At 47.1% G+C, this 23,422-nt stretch overlaps 1 protein-coding gene across 1 annotated transcript in view; it reads left to right on the top strand.

Moving 5' to 3' along the window:
• Positions 1-23,422, top strand: part of MAP3K15 (mitogen-activated protein kinase kinase kinase 15) — a 122,977-nt gene that overhangs the window by 87,338 nt on the left and 12,217 nt on the right. The window contains exons 14-18 of the mRNA XM_045875677.2: positions 4,763-4,850; positions 9,932-10,065; positions 12,291-12,418; positions 14,394-14,524; positions 14,729-14,834. Coding sequence (XP_045731633.1) covers positions 4,763-4,850; positions 9,932-10,065; positions 12,291-12,418; positions 14,394-14,524; positions 14,729-14,834 — 587 coding nt within the window. The remainder of the gene's footprint in view (positions 1-4,762; positions 4,851-9,931; positions 10,066-12,290; positions 12,419-14,393; positions 14,525-14,728; positions 14,835-23,422) is intronic.

The following is a 23,422-nucleotide window of genomic DNA, read 5'->3' as shown; positions in this document are numbered from 1 at the left end:
ACTTCTCCCTGTCCTTGCTGCATGCATTATTGTGTGTCCTTGTGCTTCTAGCCATCCTAGTGGGCATTAGGTAGGATCTGATTGTGGTTTTGGTCTGCATTTCCCTAATGACTGATGATACTGAGCATCTTTTCATGAGTTTACTGGCCATTTATATATCTTCTTTGGAGAACTATCTGCTCAAATCCTTCACCCAATGAAAAGAATTTTTTTAACCTTTTATTTTGGAAAATATTCAGAGCTACAAGAAAGTTTTAGAGGGGCGCCTGGCTGGCTCAGTCGGTAGAGCATGCAACTCTTGATCTCAAGGTTTTGAGTTTAAGCCCCACAATGGGTGTGGAGCCTACTTAAAATTTTTTTAAAAATTTTTTAATTAATAAAAAATTGGAGAAAAACAGTACAAAGAATGTCCATACATGTTTCACCCAGAATTCCCCAGTGTTAACCCTTCACCACACTTGATTTACCTTCATTCCATATGCATATGATTATTTTTGTTCTGGACTCCTGAGGAGTGAGTTGTAGACATAATGCTTCATTACCTCTCACTACTTGAGTGCATATTTCCTAAAAACAACATCCACTTACATAATCACAGCACAGTTATCTAATTAGGAAATTAAGACTGATAAGGCTCTGTAATCTAGAGACCTTATCCACATTTGACTTACTGTCCAACTAATGTCCTTTACAGCAAAACACAAGATTTTTTTCTCTGCCCCGCCATCCAGTCCAGGATCATGTGTTACATTTAATGGTCATATGTGTGTGGTCCCCGTTTATCTTCATCAGTGCTGCTTTGTCTGTCTTGACTCAATGCTTTCAAAGAGCACAGGCAGTTGAAGTTGTGTAGGCTGTCAGTTGGGGTTTGTTTGCTGTTTCCTCCTGATTACATTAGTGCCATGCATTTCGGGAAGGAACAGCACAGAAGTGATGTCCTGTCCTCACGCGCCACGTCAGGATCCGTATGGCATCTTTGTCTCGTGCCTGGTGAAATTACCTTGGCTCACCTGGTGAAGGTGGTGTTTGCCAGTCTTCTCCAAACTGCCCATTTATAATTGGTTTATTTGTATTTCTGTTAATGGTTTTGAGAATCCTTAATATATTCTGGATACAAGCGCTTGATCAGATGTGTGATTTGCATACAACTTCCCCCGCCCCCATTCTGTGGGTGGTTTGTCACTGTCGATGGGGCCCTCCGCGATACATAAGCTTTACATTTTGATACAGTTCAATTTGTTTTTTCTTTGGTCATTTGTGTTTTGGGGGTCACCTAAGAAGGTGTTGCCTGACCTAAGGTTCTGTATGTTTGTTTTCTTGTTAGAGTTTTAGCTCTTAGATTTAGGTCTCTGGTTGATTTTTTTTTTAATTTATTTATTTGACAGAGAGAGACACAGCAAGAGAGGGAACACAAGCAGGGGGAGCGGGAGAGGGAGAAGCAGGCTTCCCGCGGAGCAGGGACCCCGATGTAGGGCTCGATCCCAGGACTTGAGATATGACCTGAGCCAAAGGCAGACGCTTAACGACTGAGCCACCCAGGCGCCCCTCTCTGGTTGATTTTGAGGTCATTTTTGTATATGGTGTGAAGTAGGCGTCCAGCTTCATTCTTTTGCATGTGGATATGTGGTCGATCCAGCCTGTTTGTTGAAAAGACTCTTCTTTCTCCTACTAAATGGTCTTGGCACTCTTAGAAACTCGGTTGACCATAAATGTAAGAGTCTATTTCCGGACTTATACTTCTGTTCCCTTGCTCTGTATGTCTGTCCTTACACCAGTACCACATTTTTCTTTCTTACTGTAGCTTCATAGTAAGTTAGGAAATCAGGAAATGTGAGTCCTCCCAACGTTGTTCTTGCTTTTAATAATTGCTTTGGTTAGTGTGGCTCCTTGCATTTCCATGTGAATTTTAGAATCTGTCAGTTTCTCCAAAAAAGGCAGCTGTGATTTTGACAGGGATTGCAGTGGAGATGTAGACCAATTGGGGCAGTGTCATTCTAACCATAGTAAACCTTCGATCCCAGAGCACTGCTGTCCATTTGTTTAGGTCTTCTTTAATTTCTTACAACAGTTTTTTGCAGTTTCAGAGTACAAGTGTCATACTTCTTTTGTTTTAAACATAGACCTAGGTATTTTTTTATGTTATTATAAATAGAGTTTTCTTAATTTCATTTTCAGAGTGTTCATGGTTAGTATATAGAAATATGCTTGGTTTTTATATATTTAGTATGCTGCAATCTTGCTGAATTAATTTATTCTAATACTTTTTACTAGTATTTTAAGATTATGTTTTTAAAGTAAACTCTCCACCCAATGTGGGGCTCAAACTCATGACCCTGAGATCAAGAGTCACACACTTTGCCAACTGAGCCAGCCAGGAGCCCCGCTTCTCATACTTGTTATTGAATTCCTTAAGATTTTCTGTATACAAGATTATGTCTGCTGCTGACATAGGTAATTAGAGTGCTTCCTTTCCAGTGTAGATGTCTTTATTTCTTTTTCTTACCTACCTGTCTGACTAGGCTCTCCAGTACAGTGTTAAGAGCAGGACGTTGTGTCTTGTTCCTGATCTTAGGGGGAAAGCATCCATTCAGTCTTTTATCAGGAAGTATGATGTTGCCAGCAGGTTTTCATAGATGGCCTTTATCAGGTTGAGGAAGTGCTCTTTACTACTAGTTTGTTCAGTGTTTGTATCATGTGGTTTGAGAACGTTTTAATTCAGCATGTCTCAGGCACTTATTACGACATCATATTTGGAAATCGGACTGAATATCAGACTAGGGGACCCTTGGATCACAGTCTTCAACTTACAAAAACTGCTGCCAAAGATGAGGCAGAATATCCCTTCACTACCAAGTTGACCTTTCTGACCCTCCCTCAGTCCTCAATGCCTTTTTTTTTTGCCATACACCTAAATAATTTTTTAATTGAAGTGTAACATACATACAAGTGAAGTGTGTAAAGTGCACTTAGGGTTATCTCCACCCCAGCAGGTGCCTCATGCCCCTTTCCAGTCATTCCCCCCCGCTGCAGTGCTAACTATTTTGATTTCTATCGCCAGTGGTCAACTTTGCCTGTTCTTGACCTTCAAATAAATAGAATCCTGAAGTATGTATGCTTTGTTTTCTCACTCACGTTTCTTAAAATAATATCCATTAGATTTAGCCATGATGTATATGTATCAGCTCATCCTTTTTATTGCTGTGTCGTGTTCCATTGTGTGGATATATAGCAGTGTGTCTGCTCTGTTGGTGAACATTTGGGTTGTTTCCAGTTTGGGGCTATTCGGAATAAAACTGTGCACATTCTTGTACATGCCTTTTGGTGAGCATGCATGTTGATTTCTGTTGTGTATACAACTAGAATGTGGGGTTACTGCGATAGGGGGCAGCTCTCCGTTTGCCTTTGCTTACTTAACTCCGCCAGTAGTTTTCCAAAGTGGCTGCATCACTTTCCACTTCCACCAGTAGTGTATGAGAATTCCACTTGTTCCACATTTTTAACAATGAGTGATAATGTCCCGTATATTTTAGTTATTCTGGTAAGTTCATACCACACGTCTCTTAAGAATCCTGACTGTTATGTTTCGCAGCTTTCAAACATGAAAAGAAGCAAAGGTAGAATGGATTACTTACAGAAAAGAACATTTTAATGTTTTGTGGGAATTATCTTCAAGTGCACAGTATTCTTCCCTGCCATCTTGCAGGAAAATACTGACTAAAACTTTTGTGAGTCATGGGGCGCCTGGGTGGCTCAGTTGGTTAAGCGACTGCCTTTGGCTCAGGTCATGATCCCAGGGTCCTGGGATCGAGCCCCACATCAGGCTCCCCGCTTGGTGGGAAGCCTGCTTCTCCCTCTCCCACTTCCCCTGCTAGTGTTCCCTCTCTCACTGTCTCTGTGTGTGTGTGTCAAATAAATAAATAAAATCTTTAAAAAAAATTTTTTTTTGCGAATCAAATCGCTTGTATGTAAAACAACTACACGAGTCTAGGAAGTGGCTGATGTAGTCCAGCAGCATCTGTGAGAAAGACCTGTGGGTAACAGTTTGATAGTAAGCTTGATCTGTATCAAGGGAATGACGAGGCCACCTTCTACATTTCCTCCCCACCCCCTCCTTCCACAAGACCTTATTTCGCACTAAGCACGAGAGTGTCTACAGCTTGAGAGGTGGGGGTCCCACTCTCCTTAGCACCGATGAGATCACCTCTGGAACACCGGTCGTAGGGCCAGACTTGAAGAATAATAAGGCGACACCTTTCAACAATGACCTTTTAGTGGAGTGACTTAAAAACAAGTCCTGGAGGAAACATTGAAGGAAAAAGGAGGAAAGATTTACAAGGTTTAATATAATTACATTTCTAATGGGCTGTTCCGTAGAAGAGGGATTAATTCTAAGCAGTCCATGGATGGGACCCACGTGAATGAAGTCTTAGTTTGATATAATAAAGCATTTCTCATCAAGTTGTCCACAGAAAGAGCAACCTTGTGAGGTAATGAGTTCTCTGTCTCTGGAGATGTTCAAGCCTCAGTTGGCCAACCAGTGGGTGGGGCTACTGTATAGAGGAGATTCAAACATCACATGAGTATTTGAACTAGATGAGGTAACCATTAAAGTGCTATGTCAAATCAAGGAGTAGATTGATGGTTCCATGAACTTGTAAAAACTTGGGGTATATTTAATCACGGTTTAATATAATAAGGCTAAGTTAAATGTAGGGAACATGAGTGATGATAATTAGCATCTTTGTGACATTTGCTGTTCTAGGTTTTGCTCTTTGGTTAAAGAGATGATAAGCAACTCAGTGGGCAGTACAGTGGAGCTCGAGGGGGACACCGATGGGGACACCTTAGAGGTGAGTCATAGAAGACCTGCAACGTGGAAAAAATTACTTGTATAATTTGTGTCTTTGATGCTTCAAGAAAATGTCCCATTTTTGTGTGTGAAAATCCTTTATATTTAACAATACTCTTGACCACAGGAAACAAACTGAGGGTTGCTAGAGGGGAGATGGGGGGCATGGGGTAACTGGGGGATGGGCATCGAGGAGGGCACAGGATGGAATGAGCCCTGTTCTACGCAAATGACGAATCCCTGAACTCTCCCTATGAAACTCATGATACACTATATGTTAATCAAGTGAATTTAAATGTAAAAAATACTCTTTCATGGCTGCAGCGCAGGGCACAGGAGGAGGGGCAGCCGGCGGTGGGCTGACACCCTCCGCCCTTGGCTCGCTGTCCGCGGCGTGGGCCGGCCGGCCGAGCGGCGAGCTGACCGAGCTCAAGCTGCTGTGCCGGGGCCGCGTGGGCGAGAGGAAGCTGGAGCGCGTGCCGGGCGGCCTGGCCTTTGCTCCGTGCTGCTCGAGCGGAAGGCGCTGGGCCCGGCGCGCCCGGGCTGCCGCTGCGGCGGGGCCCCGCCGGAGGGGCGAGACCTGCGCGCCGCGTTTGCCAGCACGGGTGATGATGTGGGGTACGCCTGGAGAAGACCGGCCCCGTGCCCGAGAAGTGTGTGACGCCACGATCGAGGCCATCACCGGGCACTATTGCCACAACCCCGCGGAGTGGCTGAGGGAGGCGCTGAGAGACTGGAAGGGCCCCGAGAGGGAGGCCGCGGCCGCGTCCCGCCTGGGGAGGGCGCTCCGGACCTGGCAGCCGAGCCCGGTGGCCCACCGCCTCCGGGAGGATCAGCAGGCCCCGGGGCCTCCAGAACGAGCAGTAGGGGTGGCCGCAGCACCAGTGCTGCGGCCCAGACGTCCTGGGACTCGGAAGGGCCCGCCTTGGGGGCTCCTGGTGACTCAGCTGCTCTCCTCCAGGGGCCCGAGGGCATCCGCACAGCCCGAACTTGGGTTCTCCCACCAGGGTTGACCAAGCGTCTTCCCCGTGCCTGTGCTGTGAAGACCTAGCGGTGAGCCAAGACAGGGGCCCCAGTGCTCAAGGCGTGGCTGGCTTCTCAGAGCTGGCAGTCATCGAGCGCTTACTCTGCACCCGGTGGGGCTTTGGGCGCCATTCACATGCTCTCATTTATTCCTCCTGATCACCCTTGAGAGTGGGAGTCTGTGGTCCCATGAAATGTATCCGTGCAAGAGGAAGTTTGGGATGCATGTCCAGCACGGAGAAGGAACGTCCAGATCAGCGGTTATCAGTGGTGGTGTTCTACAGGTGGGGAAACCCGGCCGAGGTCAACAGCTGGAGGAAGTCCGTAGCAGTGGGAGAGCTGGGCGGAGAACCAAGGCTGTCAGGCTCCAGGGCCCACACCGTGACCACTGGATCATTCTGTTACTCCCACAGTTGGCCAGAGGCTTTGAGGCCATCGGTGTAGACCTGTACACCAGGGCAGGTGGCGTGGGGAAACTTGGTGGGCTCACGGCCCTTGAGTGTGTTAAGAAGGGACAGTGAGGTTTGCAAGGACAGCCTGCAGTCACACCGTTAAGTGCTCAGGGGTGACTGATACATGGTCAGTGCTCTACAAGTGTTAGTTCTTAGAAATATTATGACTTCTGTGATGCCACAGTTTGTTACTATTTTGTATCAAAATCACCATTCTCATAACAGATTTAGTAAGGGAGCTGGATCCTGTAATTTTAAAAAGTGGTCTTCCTGCTTCTAAGGTAATCCTATTAAAGCTTATGCCTTTACAGTGGAAAGCTCCATAATACAAAGAATTTCCCATTCCTGTTGAGGAATAATTCATTTCTCGTATTCTCGAAAGTCCCATCGTGGTCAGTTTCAGTATCTCTTGCAGCTTCCCTTAGGCTGAACTGTGAACAGCGTAGCTGGACTTCATAACAGCTCCAGGAACCACTAACAAGGGGAGCGTTTGCCCTCAGCAAACTGGTCTGGTAGAGGCTACCTTCCACCAGCTTCGGGCTCACCTGCCGCTGAGAGGTGGCAGAGAGCCGAGTGGCCATCCCTTGTTCTGGCCTTCCAGCTGTGACCTTGGGAAAGCCACACGTGATGTCATATCATGCCACCTGGAGCTTAGGTTGCCGAGCTCTTGCCCATGCTGTCCTGCTAAGCTGCGGACCAGCCTCTGAGCCCCTGCACGCCTTCAGCAAGTACTTGATGATGCCGGGCACTGTGCTGGGAGCTGGGACAGTAGCAGACAATGAGAGAGAAGTGGCCCTGCTCTGTGGACCCCACACACCTGGCCAGGAACACAGGTGTTAAGCAGCTCAAAACCTCAGGGTGCTGCAGAGGCGCTGAGCCAGTCGCAAGCCCGTACCGGTGCGGCCTGGCCTGTGCCATGCGCTGTGCATTTCCTCCCTTCCCCCCCCCCCCCCCCCGCCAGTGCACCTGCCTCTTAAGGCCTTGGGTCAGAGCTAGTTCTGTGGATAACGGACACGTCAGCACTTCCAATAAATGGCAGTGGCTTGGCTAACAGCTTTAGGAAGTAGGTTTTCTGAAAAATGTGTCCCTGTTTCTTGAACAGAGGCAGATTTCAGAGGTGCTTCCATTCCCTCATGCTTTATGACCTAAATTCCTGAAATGTGTAAATGCCAAACATCCTGACAGCCACCCTATATCCCCCTGCATGCTCTCACACCTGAAAGGAGCCCCCAGCCCTCCATCACACCACGTGATCTGATAGAGGCTTCAATGGCCTGTGATTTCTGCACCTGAAATTTTCCATGACCGGCGAGCGGACAGGGCTTGGTCCCCACCACTGCAGCTGGCTTGCTCCTGGGACCTGTCTCAGTCCCACATGCTGTGGAGGGCACTGGGTTTCCCCCAGCACTCCTGTCCCGACACTTCCAAGGAGAGCAGCTCCTGTCCAATCAGTGAGGGAGAAGGAGCACAGGCTCTGGAGCAGCCTCACGTGACCTCATCTCAACGCCCGGATCAGAATTGAGACTCAGAAAAGATGATGGGTGAGAAGAGTCTCCATGCTGCACCACTGGGCTGTGCATGCTGCCGGCTTCCCGGGGCCTAGAGGTGGCGTGGCCCCGGCGGCTGGGCACCACCAGGGCAGAGCCGTAGAGCCTGGTGACATGGGGTGAACTTGCACAAGAAGCTGCCCCAGGAGATGGTGGCTCAGAGCCAGGTGGAAGCACCCATTTGTTGAGTTCACACATCAGCAGTCGGGAGGCTTCTGCCATGACCAGCACCGTGCCAGGCATTGAGGCATGACAACAGGACAAGTAACGTGCCCTCGGAAAGCACACGATTTCCCCTACTTGGTGAAACAGGAAAAGTGTAGTAAAAGTAAATATACATGTATGGCAAAAGCACAAATACTTAATATGGTCACTGAAAACAAAGATACACCATAAAAAAATAAAGCATAAAGATAAAATACTCTTTTATGAGTCACTCTCCGTGACTTTCAGAGATGAAGTTGAATAGGTCTCTATAAAAGAACCTCATTACTTCAGTATCTTCTCAGCCAGAATATTTAAGAAAAATTTGGCGACTGAAGTAAAATTTTCTTTTGTGTACAACATATAGAAGTTTTTTCTCAGCTGATTAAGAATGTGAGCCTACAAGAGACCTAGGTGGCCAGCTCGTGGTACCCATTCGTCTGTGGATGGACACTTGGGCTGCTTCCATAGCTTGGCTGTTGTAAATAATGCAGTAAACATAGGGGTGCATGTATCTCTTTGAATTGGTGTTTTCATTTTCTTTGGGTAAATACCCAGCATTGGAATTGCTGGATAGTAAGGTAGTTCTATTTTTAACTTATTGAGGACCCTCCATACTGGTTTCCAGAGTGGCTGGACCAGTGGTACATTCCCACCAACAATGCACAATGGTTCCTTTTTCTCCACATCCTCGCCAACACTGATTTTTTACCTTTTAGATCATAGCCAGTCAGACAGGTGTGAGAATCCCAAGCTCTTTCGGACAGTGCAGCTCTAGTCCAGTTATTACACCATTACACCTGTGTGTCTTTGCACAGCTGTTCAGATTTGCCACTAATTCTGGTCCTCCCATTGATGACAATTTAATGAGATTTTTACTATCAAGTTAGCTTGAAATTCACTCTCTAAGGTTTCTTTCAGAAAGTATCAAAAAGATTCATTTTAATAATTGACTCAGGTACTTGAATTCTTAGTTCAGAATCAGAGTTTGTTGTGGAAATGAACTGAATGATGCACTTTGAAGGTAACAGATGAGGGGGCCAAGAAAGGTGTGAGATAGAAGCCTTTTATGGAGCAGGTTGATGTCTGGTTCAGTCAGACATGACGGGGACCTGTTAGTGATCTTCACTGTCATGAGCATCCTTGGAAGTACGTTGGAAGGGACCAGCACATGTTCTGTGCACTTCTATAAGTAGGCACAGTAGAGCCTAGAAAACAACAGGAGCAAGAATTGCTCAGCCTAGAGTTATATTTGTTTTTATCCTCAAGAAGAACCAACTAGAATGCAGCTGTACAGCAACTTTTGATAATGAGATTGCAGCAACAGAATAGCAATGGCGATTATAGGTGGAATGTGTGCAATGTGTTTGACGCTAGATCTGTCCATCTAAAAGGGGGGGAAGCCCTGCCATGTGCTTTGTATTAAGAACATTTTATTGACCTTCGGTTCTCCCGTGGGCTATAGAAGGAGGTTGGTTTCCTGAGAAGCTAATGAAGGATCATGCAGGAAGGCAGCTCTTTGGGGTACTGGACATGGCTTAGAAGCCTTTGTAAATTGCAGCATTAAAGTGGGACAAAATCTCCAAAAGCTGAGGCCACTAAGTTCCATATGAGCTGTATTTTTAAATTTTTTGGATTCCATTTCCTAAAATCATGTTGTGAATGTATGAGTAACTGAGAATTCTACCCTTTGAAAGTAATTACTTAGTGAAAATTACATAAGCTGAGGAATGTGACCTTCCTGGTACTCAAATAATGTTATTTATAAATAAAAAATGGCAGGACAACGTTTAGGCTCTTACGGGGCTCCCCCACAAGTTGTGTGCTTTTTGATCCTGTTGCCTTGCCTTCTTCAGTACGAGTATGACCACGATGCAAACGGCGATAGGGTCGTGCTGGGGACAGGCACATATGGGATCGTGTATGCCGGAAGAGACCTGAGCAACCAAGTGCGAATAGCCATCAAGGAAATCCCGGAGAGAGACAGCAGGCAAGTCAGGGCGGGCCTTCCTTGTTCTCAGGTGCCGCCTCCACACCCACACCCCGTGCCCACCACTGACGGCGCAGGGGACTTAGGAATGAAGGCATCATGTCGTCCAAAACTGTAACATTCTCTTGTTAGAATGGTGATTCGCTTTTGTTCTTTGCGTGTTATAAATAGATGGAGAAAACGGAACAATTTTACTTGGAGGCATGTGGATTGCCAAGAGTCCTATTTTAAAAGAAAACTGTGGTTTTATTTCCACTCATCAACTAGGTCTAAAGTTGTACATTTTTACATAGATAGATGGCAAATTTTTTTAAATGTGACTCAGTGCTTTAATTCATAATGTAACAATTTTAAAGGGCTATGATTTATTCAGATGTATCATTACAGAAAATTAAATGCGGTGAAAAGAAAATTAGCTTTTTGCAGTACAGACTTTTTTTTTATACCCTGCCCTTTAACCTCACCCTCATACATTTGGAGCTATTTTTTTTTAAACCACCACTGTTACTAACTTAATATTTTTTAGAGTCTAATAAATATTCCTTTTTAAAATTCACACTGCCCCCCCAATTCTAAACAAGAATGTTGCAATGTTGACTGCCAAGTATTTTTGTAGAGAAGCTACATACAGAGTAATGGCCACCACATAAGAAAGAATAGCTCTGTCCTCCACAGACATGTTCAGACGACATCTGCATGTTGCCCTCAGTGCTGACACTGATGGACACATGCAAACAGCCCTCCATCCTGGTGGTCAGTGAATTGTTAGGGATGGGTTACAAGTGCTTTCTAGCAGCTGTAAGACCCTTCATCATTCATCCGTTCATTTAATCACTCATTCATTTATCTGTCTTTTCATTTATGGTATTTGAGCTAGAAGGCCAGTCCTGAAATGAACTCGTCTAGCTTCTTCTAAGGCTGGGAAAGATTAAATGACTTCTTCAAGGACGTGAGGAAACAAGACTGGGATCCAGTCTCTTGAGTTCCTTGTCCGGTATTCTGTCTCTTATGCTCATGCTGGCTAAGGTGGTGCAGTTGTATTTTGGGGGGAGATTGCTGGCATGTACCACCTCCTTTAACTGGTTGCAATAGTTAAGCTTTTTGTTGCCCATAGATTTTCGGGGAATTTTAGAGCCAGAGGGGACCTTAGAAACTGTTTTTGTCCCATTCCCTAAATGTATAGCTGAACTTACGATGTTGGGCACCTTCTCTTTGCCAGATTCTGGACTGGCCCTGGGGACTGACAGGTGCCTAGGATGCTGTCCTGATGTCAGGGTGTTCCTGGTTTGGTAGGGAATGCAGATACCTTGCCTGGGGATCAAAGTGATGAGTGTCACCACGGGGGGTGGAGGGGGGTCAGTGCACAGAATGTTTGTGGAAGACAGGAGAGGAATCACTTACTTTTCCTGAGTGAGTTGTGGTAAGTTTGAAGAAATAAATCCTCTTTGAGCTGGTCTTTGAGGGATGAGTAGCAGTTCATCTGGCAGAAAAGGAGAGACCAGAGCATTCCATGCAGAGGAAAGAACAGAGCTGTTAAAGCACAGAGTGTATTCAGAGAACAACAAATTATCTGTTGTGACTCGAATGTAGGATGGGGGTGGGGGCGCTCCTAAGATGAGGCAAAATTTTCAGTAGATGTAGTCTGACTTGAATTTGAAGTTCCTCCTGTGCCATGTTAAGCAATATGGTCTTTGTATGGACTTGATGATCTGATGAGGTGTGTGTTTCAGGAAGAGGAAATATGGCAACCAGAGGAGAATAGACTAAAGAAACCCGACGCTGGGCTAGGAGGTCCATTAGGTAGCCGTTGTTATAGTGTAGACTGAGTCTGTGGAATGAGACTAGAAGGCAGCTGAAGACAGAACCTTCTGCAACACGACTCTTCATGAGAGGCAGAGGAAGAGGGCCTGCTCAGAGAGGCAAAGCATAGTTGGAGAGTTGAGACCCTAACGAGAGCAGTCGTTCGTTGAGTACCTCCCATACACAAGGCACGCCGGTGGGTGCCTGAGACACTTGACACGCTTCGGCCTTTGGCAGCCCTGCGTGGCTGGTAGAGCTGTCCCCTCTTTTACATAAGGGAAGCTGCCTACTCTTATGGGAGCCAGGAGCAAGACCATTTCCAGAGGGAAGGACGGCCAGCAGCAGGGCGGGTACTGGCACAGTGCCATGTGGACCCCAAGCCCCGAGGATCTGGCAGGTGATGCTGGCTTTGCTTTTCTTACTAGGTACTCTCAGCCTCTGCACGAGGAGATAGCCCTGCACAAGTACCTCAAGCATCGCAATATTGTTCAGTACCTGGGCTCTGTTTCGGAGGATGGCTACATTAAGATATTTATGGAGCAGGTGCCTGGGGGTGAGTAGTCACTAGTATTCTGGTCTCACACGCTGAAAACCACTGATGAAAATATAATGTGAACATCATCATCCATCTTGCCATTTAAAAAGTGACAGACCTTTTAGATATGGGAGAACATTTGTTTCTCAGAGGGGTTGGATACAAACTTTCCAGTGTCACATAGTCTGTTTCTGGTTTAATTCAGTCATCAAATATTCATTGAGGATCTACTGAGTGCCAGCCGCTGGGCTAAGCACTGAGACAGATGAATAAAGCATAGTCTCCAGCCTTGAAGCCTTCATGGTCTAGGAGTTTAAAGATAATTTGGAGACGAGGGGACAGAGGTTTTAAAAATGACACTGCAGAATAGCATGTTTACTGTGAAATCAAGCGCCAGTGCCTTACCCACAGAATCCCCCAAATGCAGGCAGTATTGTGGGGGGGGAGGAAGAGTTCCTCTGATCTGCAGCCAGAGTGTCTAGCTTGAGTTGGTCCCTCCATCTGCAAGCTGTGGGACCTCAGGCAAATTCTTTACCTCTGTGCCCCCTCAGTTTTCTGATTGAATAAATGAATTGTAAAATTGGAGTACTAATAATTACTCTAATGATTGGCGTTGTAATAATTATTGGGTCGGTAAGGACCCTAGGTCAGTGGGTTGTTGGATGGATCAAATGAGATAGTGTATGTAAAGCTTTTAAAATGGTGCCTGGCAGAGAGCAAGAGCTCAATAAATGGTCATTTAAAACAATAATAAAATTAATAATGAAAATTATGATCTGAGTGCAAACACAAAAACTTCAGTTAGAAATCTGTGTGCAGGGGCATCTGGGTGGCGCAGTCGGTTAAGCATCCAACTGTGTTTCTGCTCGGGTCATGAGACTGAGCCCTGCGTTGGGCTCCATACTCAGCATGGAGTCTGCTTGAGGTTCTCTCTCCCTCTCCATCTGCCCCTCCAGCTCATGCTTGCTCGCTCGCTCTATCTCTCTAAGATAAATTAATCTTTTTTAAAAAAAGAAGAAATCTGTATTCATTCATTGCTTTAACCAACAGCTATTAAGAGCCTACTTTCCTATCAAGAACCTAACTGTCTATATTGAGAGCTGGGTAGTGGGCTGGATTTTGAAGGTTACATTAAGGATAAATACAATTTCTTCTCTCAGGTTGCTCCTAGTCGAGCAGAAAATAGGTCAGTTGTTGTTCACGTTAATTGATTTTCCAAGGGTAAGGTTTAAGGATGACAGCAGAATTGGAGAAATGTGCACATCCCCTTTTACAGATGGAGAAAAACTGAGGCATAGCAGGGTTCCTTCAGCACTGGGTAAGGTGTCAGGCTGAGGCTGGCTGGTGCCCAAGGGCCTGCACAGTGACCCCTGAAACACATGGTCAGAATACAGTGAAGGTTGGTTTTCTTTGGGCCCAAAGGTTCAATATCTAATATAATAAGGGCAGGGACGTTAAGACAGTCCTGCCCCTGTGACCCAACGCAGGGGGCTTCTCCCACTGAGGATGAACAGACCCAAACTCCTCTGAACCTAGCCCCTGTCTTCCTAAATGGCCCCTCATTCTGGTCCTGTCCACCTCTGAGTTCAGGGCCAGGTCTAAAACGTGGCTTTGACCCAAGCCAAATGGCCAAGACGTTTGTGCAGCATCTGCAGCAGGGGGCCGGCCCTCCCCAGGCCAGAGCGCATTGTTGTGCGCTCTCCTCCTGACTTTGTGCGGCATGACAGAGTCTGTAAAACCAAAAGGAGCCCTGCTGAATTTCAGAGGTCCCAAGGGACTCCGGTTCACCCTCCCTCTGCGGTGCCTTCTCTGGCCGCACGGCAGGCACGTCTGAGAGCTGGCAGCAGAGGGAGGAAAGACTGCAGTTAGCCCCAGTGCAGTGGTGTTGGCGTGATGGCAGATGTGCGGTGAGATATCACCTCGCTTTGTTTCCCTGGCTCTTATGACTGAATCTTCATCGCCCTGATGAGTTTTCTGCTGTGTCTCTTTCCAGGAAGCCTTTCTGCTCTTTTGCAATCAAAGTGGGGGCCAATGAAGGAGCCCACCATCAAGTTCTACACCAGGCAGATCCTGGAAGGCCTGAAGTATCTCCATGAAAACCAGATTGTGCACAGAGACATAAAGGTACTTGCTTGTGTCCACCAACGCGGCTTCGTTTGTGCCTCTGAGACCCTGCCAGCTGCTGGCTGGCCGGGTCTGCAGACTGCCCAGTTCAGAGAAGGGAAGGAACTGCGCGTGGCCGCCCCCAGAGTGCTGAGGCTAGTCTTGCTAGAGACTTGAGACCGTTTCTTAAGGTCCAAAGCATTTGATGTTCTTCCTTTTCTACAGGGTGATAACGTTCTGGTGAATACCTACAGCGGAGTGGTGAAGATCTCTGATTTTGGAACCTCCAAACGGCTTGCAGGAGTGAATCCGTGCACCGAGACTTTTGCTGGTAAGCGGGACGGGGCTGGGCACGGGCAGCCGTGCCGGAGTTATGGTTCCTGAGAGCCTCAGCGTGGTGTGGCCAGTCGGTAACGAAAGCCGACCATGTATGGTCCCCAAGTTCAGATGATTGGAACCTTACGTATAATGGTGCACTGAGCCAGAGACTTGTGGCCACGATCGTGCCTTAAGGTCGTTGTCATCTTCAAAGGTTGGGTGGGTGTGGCTCTCTCCTTGAGGTTTTCTGAGGGTTTCTAACCATTCGGCAAAACAGCATCTCTTTTAAGTTGTGAGTAATTGTGAATCACAGTAGTCCTCAGACAACTCATGAGGGCATTTTACTGGTCTGTCCTAAAAATAGCCTGTTCCTGAGTGAGTTCTGGTACCTCGTGTACTTTGATACGGTTATGTTTCCAAGGGAAGCTGATGGTTCTGGAGAATATGGTCTTGTAGGTGGGGTCGAGAGGTTGGATTTTCTCTTCCACGACTCAGTGATGGACTCATGGAAACCTTGAGAGGGACTGGATTCAGAGTGCTACGAAATGACCAGCTAGCTTTCCATTTACCAGACCAGGGAGTCGAATGAGGTTCGAAAAGCTACCTGTGGCTTTTTGAAATTCCTGCTTAAAAAGAATCGATCCCTGGAAAGAAGTACTGATTTTGGAAAAGTAAAAGTTTGTGGTCCCCTAAGATATAATAAAAGGATCACAAAGATCCTGCTTGAAGGAATTAAGAAACAGTGCTTAGAATATGATAGCTCTGAAGTAATCTATATAAAAGAAGCATGACTGTTCTCTGTCCCTGGAGCACCGAGCTGTGCAGTGGACAGATTTGGCCTTGGCTTTAGTGCATAATGTCTCAGCTTTGAAAAACTTCTCTTCAACAAGAGGGTTGTTGTATGTCGACCGCTGGACGCCCACGGTGGAGACACATTCTCTATCTAAAGGGAACTTTTATTTCTCAGGACTGACATCTCAGTTGTAACACCAGAGGAGGTACGTGCACCTCGAAATGGAAAATATCACACCAAAGACTCCACCAGAATCTCACAAAAAGTGTACTGAATTTTCATTGATTGTTTCTGATATAAATATACATGTATCAACATGTGTATGTCAGTATGTATGTATGTATGACTGGCACGTTTTTTTTTATTACCCTAATTGCAAATGACTTATATCCTCCTCTTTGGAAGCCACCAATTAGCTTGGCAGTGTGTAGCAAGAGGGTCTCTGATATGACAAGGAGTTAGTTCAAAACATAAAACCCCTGACAATTTACCTCGTAATTAGCATCCCCAAGGAGAAGAAAACATTCACAAAATGCATGTATAATCCATTATCGCCTATCACATTTTCCCAAGTAATTGGCTTGAGGAGGCATGCATTTTGCATTGCAAAATAATGCAGGGGTGTTTGGGGGATAATAAAGAAGGGGTCTCACTTTGGGTAGGAAATTCCCCTGCATATCATTACTCTTTGCAACACAGAGAGGTTCTGTAAAGAAGTCTCAGCTGGTTCCTGCAGAGCCCTGCTTGGATGCTTGAGGACATGGCTGGGCTTTTCCATGCAAATGTCCAGAGGCTGTCGGAGCCTGGAAGGGGAGCCAGAGGCTAAGGCAACTTCTGGCCCTGAAGCCTCCCCTCCTGTGTTCCTCTGAAGGGCTTTCACTGTAGGTATAAGCCAGCTAGAACGGAGGAAGGGCCAGTATGGCTAGGGTCAGCCCCCTCTGCTTCTGGTTTGTTTGTTTTTTTAACAGCTTTATTGGGGTATAAAGTGCACCTGCTTGAAGTGCACGATCCAGTGGTTTCTCAAAAACTTTCCGAGTGTGCAGCCTTTGCCACGGTCCAGTTTTTGAACATTTCTCTCACTCCAAAAAGGTTCCTGTGCCACCTTGCAGTCCCCGTCCCCACCCCAGCCCCAGGTGACCACTGATGTGCTCTCTGTCGAGAGTTGCCTGCTGTGGAGATTTCACACAAATGGAAGAGTAGGTAGTCCTATGTGGCCAGCTGCTGTCACTTTGCATAATCTCTTCCAGGTCCATCCATGCTATGCCGTGTATCAGTACTTCATTCCTCTTCTGGCTGAATGGTATTCCATGGTATGGATAGACCATATTTTGTTTACCCATCTACCATTTAGTGGTCATTTAGATTATTTCCACTTTTTGACTATTGTGAACAATTCTGCTCTGAACAGTCAAGGACAAACCTTCGTGTAGACCTAAGTTTTCATCCCTCTCGGGTAGATGCCTAGGGCTGGATCTTGGGACAGGAACTCTGTTCCGGTCTATGGCTGTGGACATCTTTGGTTCAAAATCTGGCTCATCCACTTGCTTGCTAGCTGTGTGACTTTGGCCGTGTTACTTCATGTCTCTGTGCCATACATAGTTTCTTCATAAATGGAGATGCTCCTAGTACCATCTCCGAGGGCTTTTATGAGGATTAAATAAGTTAATATTGGTGAAGTGCTTTGACCAGTACCTGACTCACAGCAAGTGCAACGGAAGTATTTGTCAATAAAATAAATACTAATTTGCACTTAGAAGTCCCAGATTATTAGGGCTGGCAGGAGACTTTGAGAGAATCAAGTTTCTGTGGGTAACTAATATGTTGAACCTGTCAGACTCAGAGGCTGTAATCATAAAAGTCATCTCAGATTTTTTTTAAAAGATTTTATTTATTTGACAGAGAGACCAGAAGCAGGGGGAGCAACAGGCAGAGGGAGAAGGAGAAGCAGGCTCCCCGCCGAGCAGGGAGCCCGATGCGGGGCTCGATCCCAGGACCCTGGGGTCATGACCTGAGCTGAAGGCAGACGCTTAACCGACTGAGCCACCCAGGTGCCCCAAAAGTCATCTCCTCTTTGTCTCCCACTGCCCTCTACGTCCTGTCCAGGACAGGAGTCCTTTCCTGAGTCTTTGCCAGCTACCCTGAGACAACTGAGAGAAAGTCTTAATGGCACTTTGAGAAGCAAACCGTCTGAATTAGGTAACTGAAAGGAGCCCTGCTAATATACTTATCAGCACTCTGGTCCTCGCTCCAGAGACAGTGCTCTTCCCCTGTGGCTGCGGGTCTAGCGGCAGGCAGCATGGAGTCTCGCCTTTTCTCGCCTGACTCCCACCTCCTTCCCTGCTCCCCAGCTGGGAACACTTTCCTGCCGGGTCCCTCTGAATGTGACTCCCACGTGCTGGGCAGAGACCTGTCCTTTAGCTGACTGCCCGCTGCCCCCACCACTTTTATCCCTCACATTGTATTCACTCCTCCATTTTTTTTCTCCTGAGGGATTCAGGCCAAGGGAGATGGCCTTTGAGCAGGAGTCCTTTTAAAAAGACCCTAGGGGGCGCCTTCGTGGCTCAGTTGATTGAGCATCCACCTCTTGATTTCAGCTCAGGTCCTGATCTCAGGGTCGTGAGATCGAGCCCTGCTTGGAGATTGAGTCCTGCTTGGAGCTCTGCACTAGGCGTGGAGTCTGCTTAAGGTTCATTTTCACTCTCTCTCTCTCTCTCAAAAAAAAAAACAAACCCTAAAGCAGTATTTCTGCAGTGGGTCCCACATCTAGTGTCCAGAGATCATACATCTTTCACCCACTGTCAAGAGGGCGTGGTGACACCACCAGACCCTATGAGCTGATGCTCTAAGCTGCTTTTCCTTCCATGGGAACCAGTCCTATGTGCAGCTCACCAGCAGGGGACACACACAAAGACAGCTCTGTGTGGGGGCCAGCCAGGAGCCCTCAGAAGCTTTGGGGTCGGACAAAGTGGTGTCCCGTCCTACCACACCCATCCTTGGGCAGGGCAACCAGAGTGGCCCCTGGGGCCACAGGAAGCACCTTATTTCTCTTTTCTGTACTTCATTAATAGGAAATTTTGAAACTTTGGGCTCGGGCTCGGTATTTTCCAGAGCCTGTAGAAGATGCTTATGTATGTGGCCTCCTGTCAAGTGCGACGGTCCGGAGTGAGTGTTAAGTTGCCCGAGTCGCCATTTTGGGCACAGCCCTTCCCCAACTCCTGTATTGAGAGGGCAGACCTCCCGGCACAGCAGTGCCTAAAGAAGTAGCTTTCAACAGCTCCCCCTCCGGTCTCTCCTTTCTCCACCTTTTTAACACCTTGATCCAGGTGGAAGTCCCCTGGGCTAAGGGCCTGAGTGCGAGGTGTGTAGCCAGTTGGATGACGCCCCCTTGGAAACATGGACCCGTCGTCAGTCTCTCGCCCCGTGCCTTGGTGTCTGGCTTTTATCTTAGCACCTCGATCAAAACTTCTAAAGTGCTGCCCTATGCCATGCATTTTCTTTGCCAGCAATTTGAAAATCCTGCTTGGGCAATTGTCTAGGAACCCCCAATCAATTTCATGTCCCCAGGGGGCTGGGTCAGTGCCTGCAGGTCTCCTGTCTCCGTGTTCTGAACTCTGCACCCCTGCTCGGGCATAGCCAGCTGAGAGTCATGGCTGGCTGGCCAATCGAGTGACCTGTGTGTGGGCACACCTTAGGGGACATGCAGTTGAGAAAGGACGTGACGCCCTTAAGAGAGCCAGGTTAAAGGCAAGCAAGTTTCCCAGCATTTCTGCATTAATCAGATGCCCACCCACCCCACCCCCCCGCCCCGCCCCACCCCGGCATCTTTACTTGGTTTCTCAGCAGAAGCTATTCTGGTGCAGCTGATGTACACCCAAAACATGCACACCGCTTGGGGACAGTCCCTTGACTATTTGAAATAGTTGTGTGGCTCCGTCACTGTTGGATGTTTACTCTGAGTGGGTGGTTTTTTCTAGGAATATGGTAGTCAGTAAAACGGAACACCCAGTTTTTGATTACTGCTCTCTACCTTCCAGTGACATGAGACCAAGTCACATGATAGCTTTGGAAATCCTTGCATCAAGTCCACTTTTGTTCAGGCACCATTTGTTTCACTCATGCTCCTGCTCGATTCCTTGCATCTGGTTGGTGATGTCATGGTGAATAGCTCCCGATGTGGAGACCGAAGACCTGAGTTCTAGCTTGAGCGCATCCCCTACCTTCTCTGAACCTCATTTGCTTCCTATATAAAATGGGAATCACAGTAGATAGTGCCTCTGCCCAACCTTCACAGAGACAACGCTATGTAGTGATGTTTTTGTAAGCTATTGAGTACTAATGGGCAGTCAGGCCAGCAGCCTTCAAGATGGCCACCAGTGCCCCCCCCCCCCCATTCACAGCCTTTTGTAATCCCCTCCCCTTGAATGTGGGCTGGACTTAGTGACTCACTTCTAATGAACAGATGAAGGTAGAGCGGCAGTGTGTGACCTGGAGGCCAGGTCAGAAAAGACAGTGTGGCATCCTTCTTGCTTGCTGTCTTTGGGTCACTTGCTCTGGGGGGAAGTCATGTCTTGAAGATCCCATGTGGTGAGAAACTAAAGCTTCTTCCAAAACCCCACCTGAGCTTGGAAGTGGATCCTCCAGCTCCATTCTGGGTTTCAGATTACTACAGCCCAGCAGGTAACTGGACCACAGCCTACCCAGCTGTTCCTGGGTTCTGACCCTTAGAAACTGTGAGATCCTAACTCCTGTTTTAAGCCACTAACATTTGGGGTAATTTATTACATAACAATAAATAACTAATATGGATGTCATTGCTAAGTTCCTACCTTTGTAAAGGGTGATGTTCACTATGTTTCCATACAAAGAAAATCTCCAAGTTTAGCACCAAGCAGACTTATCCCCCAGTTTTGAAACTGTTGTGCTGAAGTGCAGTTACTTGACCAGCGTCAATAAACCATTGCAGTTTGGTTTAATGATATTTTCTATGTTGCATAACTTTGTAAAAGTTTATTCTCTTGCTCTTTTAAGAATTAACTGTTAGGGGTACCTAGCTGGCTCAGGTGGAAGAGCATGCGACTCTTGATCTTGAGGTCCTGAGTTCGAGCCCCACGTTGGGTGTGAGATTACTTAAAAATAAATAAACTTAAAAAAACTAACTTTTAGTGATTGTATTAGTTGGCATTCAGGCAGGAAAATCAAAATCACCCCACTTATTTTTACAGAGAGAATTTAGTAGAACTGTTAACTGGGACTGAGCTATCCCCCTAGGGCTTGGGCGGGGGGCAGAATGAAGGGTAGAATTGGAACCTTTCAGGAGGGTATTACTGGACTGGAACAGGTAACAGCGGGGCAGGGCAAGATGAAGCTGGTTCTGAAACTATGAGGGGACAAAAAAGCTAGAAAGTGGAGCCAAGCACTGCTGCTGGAACCAGTTGAGGGTCCAAAGGGAAGCTCCCGCAGAGGAACAGCAGCAGATGGTGGGGAGCAAGTAACCTCTCCTTCCTCCTTCCTTGTAGGTATGCGTGAGCACACCCCGGTTGCGCTCTCGGGTTCTCTAGCACCTCCAAGTGACAGCATAACAGGAAGCTGCCTCAAAGCAGAAATGTGGTTTGCAGGGTCCCTAGCCCAGCATCATAGAGCAGAGCTGAGAGATAATAGCTTAACAAACCACACCGTGTCAAGTGTTTCCTCGATTAATGGCTTGTGAATTAGTTCTAAGGCACATCCCCTGCCAAGGCCTCTCCCTTCACTATTCACAGCAGTACAAGCCTGGGAGGGGAGAGTGTGTCACTGGAAGTTCCATCCCTGGGGCGCTGGGATTTCCTAACAATGCAGCAAGTGCTGCGAGCCTGTCTTGCCTAACCCTGCAGCCAGCCAAACACTTCCCTACCAGGTTTTCAGCTTCGAAAACCAAAGCCATCATTTGGGCCCTACTGATCTGTTGAGTGCACGGACCCAGCCCAGTTTGTATTGAACCTTAAATTAGTTTGACTTTTTAAAAATTAAAAGAAATTAAAATTATTTTCTTCAGTCTCACCAGCCATATTTCAAGGGCCCAACAGTTATATGTGGCTAGCAGCTACCATATAGAACTGCACAGAACATTGTCATTATTGCAGAACGTTTTGTGGGAGGCACCTGGGTGGCTCAGTCTGTTAAGCGACGGACTCTTGGTTTTGGCTTAGGTTATGATTACGATCTCAATCTCAGGGTCGTGGGATCGAGCCCTGGGTCAGGCTCCACACTAGCATGGAGTCAGCTTGTCCCTCTCCCTCCCTGCACTTGTGCGCTCGCTCTTTCTCTTAAGTAAGTAAGTAAGTAAGTAAGTAAGTAAGTAAATAAATAAATAAATAAATAAATAAATAAATAAATAAATAAATATCTTTTTAAAAAAACATTCTGTGGGTCAGAGCTTTTCAAATGGTCACTGGAAAGAAAAATGCTAAAACACATTGGATCTTCAAGAAGAAGATGTAGTAGGTAGTTTCTCCATTTTTTTTTAAACCAACAAGCCCTCTGTTTTCATTGATTAAGATTCTGGAAACCTGCTTTGATTGCGTGATATTGAGACAGGCACTTGAATTTCTCTGGGCATCAGTGTTCTCTGTTCACGCCTTGGCCAGTGACCTCTGCCAAGTTCACTGTTATAAACCACTTCGCCAGCACATAGGGTCTGTTGCTGCGGCTTTCCTCTGCCTTAGTTTCAAGAAGAACCTACGATTGTATTCCCAGAGCCCTGATTGACCTCCCTGCCCCCATCTCTGCAGTCCCTTCTCCTTCCAGTGCTATACCTGATCCCCACCTTCCCTGTGGCCACCTCTGGTGGCTTGTGACCCACAGGAGAAAGTCCAAAGCCAGAGCCTTCATTATTCACTGCTTGCCGTTCGGGCTGTTCCCAGGCCGCTGCCTCCTTAATTTTTAATTCTTAACTTCCTGCCCTGTGTCAGACTTCACTTGTGGTTCACAGAACTCGCTCTGTACGTCACACCCTTGTGCCTCTGCTCAAGCTCTTCCCTTGGCCTGGGAGTCCGCCCATCCCTTTGTCCATGTCTTTGACCTTCACGGCAGGTGGCGAGTTCACAGGCAGCACCATCTGCCACCTTTTGAGGATTTGCCTCCACCTTCCCAGCGGGGCCATGCTTTACCTTGCTTGCTCCTGCCCAATGACAGCACATGGTGGAGCTACTAGAACAACGTGGGACTCCTCCAGTGGGCAGCTTTTGGTCAGGGACGCCCCTGTGGTCCGGCTGAAGGGTCTGAGCTGCTCTTCTGAGACTGCCTCCCCACCTCTTCGTTCCCCTTCTCCTTTCCCACGTGTCACGTTGGCATTGAGGGTGACTGCTCTCCCTGCCCATCTTGTTCCTTCTCCCTTTATCACTCATATGCTTCTCCCCAGTAAGCCTCTCCTATGTCTAATCCTGTCTTGGCATTTACCTCTCAGAGAACCAAGTTGATCCAGATAGAGCTTTTCCTGACCGGAAGCAGGCAGAGTCCAGCACATTTTCCATCCACATTCTCAGACCCCGCTGTTCTAGCGCCTGCTCCACTTTCCCACCATCGCCATCTTGTCTGTCTCCTCCACTTGGCAGCTCCTCAATGTTGGGCACTGTGTTTCTCACTTTCTGTGTTTCCCCACATCTGGTGCACCCCACCCTACTATGTGCTTATTGTATTGGATCGGGGCCCATTTATCCTTCGAGGAGCTGGGCAATCTTCTGTCGTTGTGCCTAGTATCAAAGGAAGGCACGTTCCATGTCTCTGATCAGAGAGAGGATGCAACCACATCATTTATGCCTGAGAGCAGGCTC

The sequence above is a fragment of the Mirounga angustirostris genome, unplaced genomic scaffold (assembly GCF_029215605.1).
Source record: "Mirounga angustirostris isolate CCGP_5_RB_7025 unplaced genomic scaffold, mMirAng1.0.hap1 SCAF_11, whole genome shotgun sequence".
Taxonomy (NCBI): Eukaryota; Metazoa; Chordata; class Mammalia; order Carnivora; family Phocidae; genus Mirounga; species Mirounga angustirostris.
Note: the sequence above shows the minus strand (reverse complement) of the source record. Positions and strands in the feature narration are given on the sequence as shown.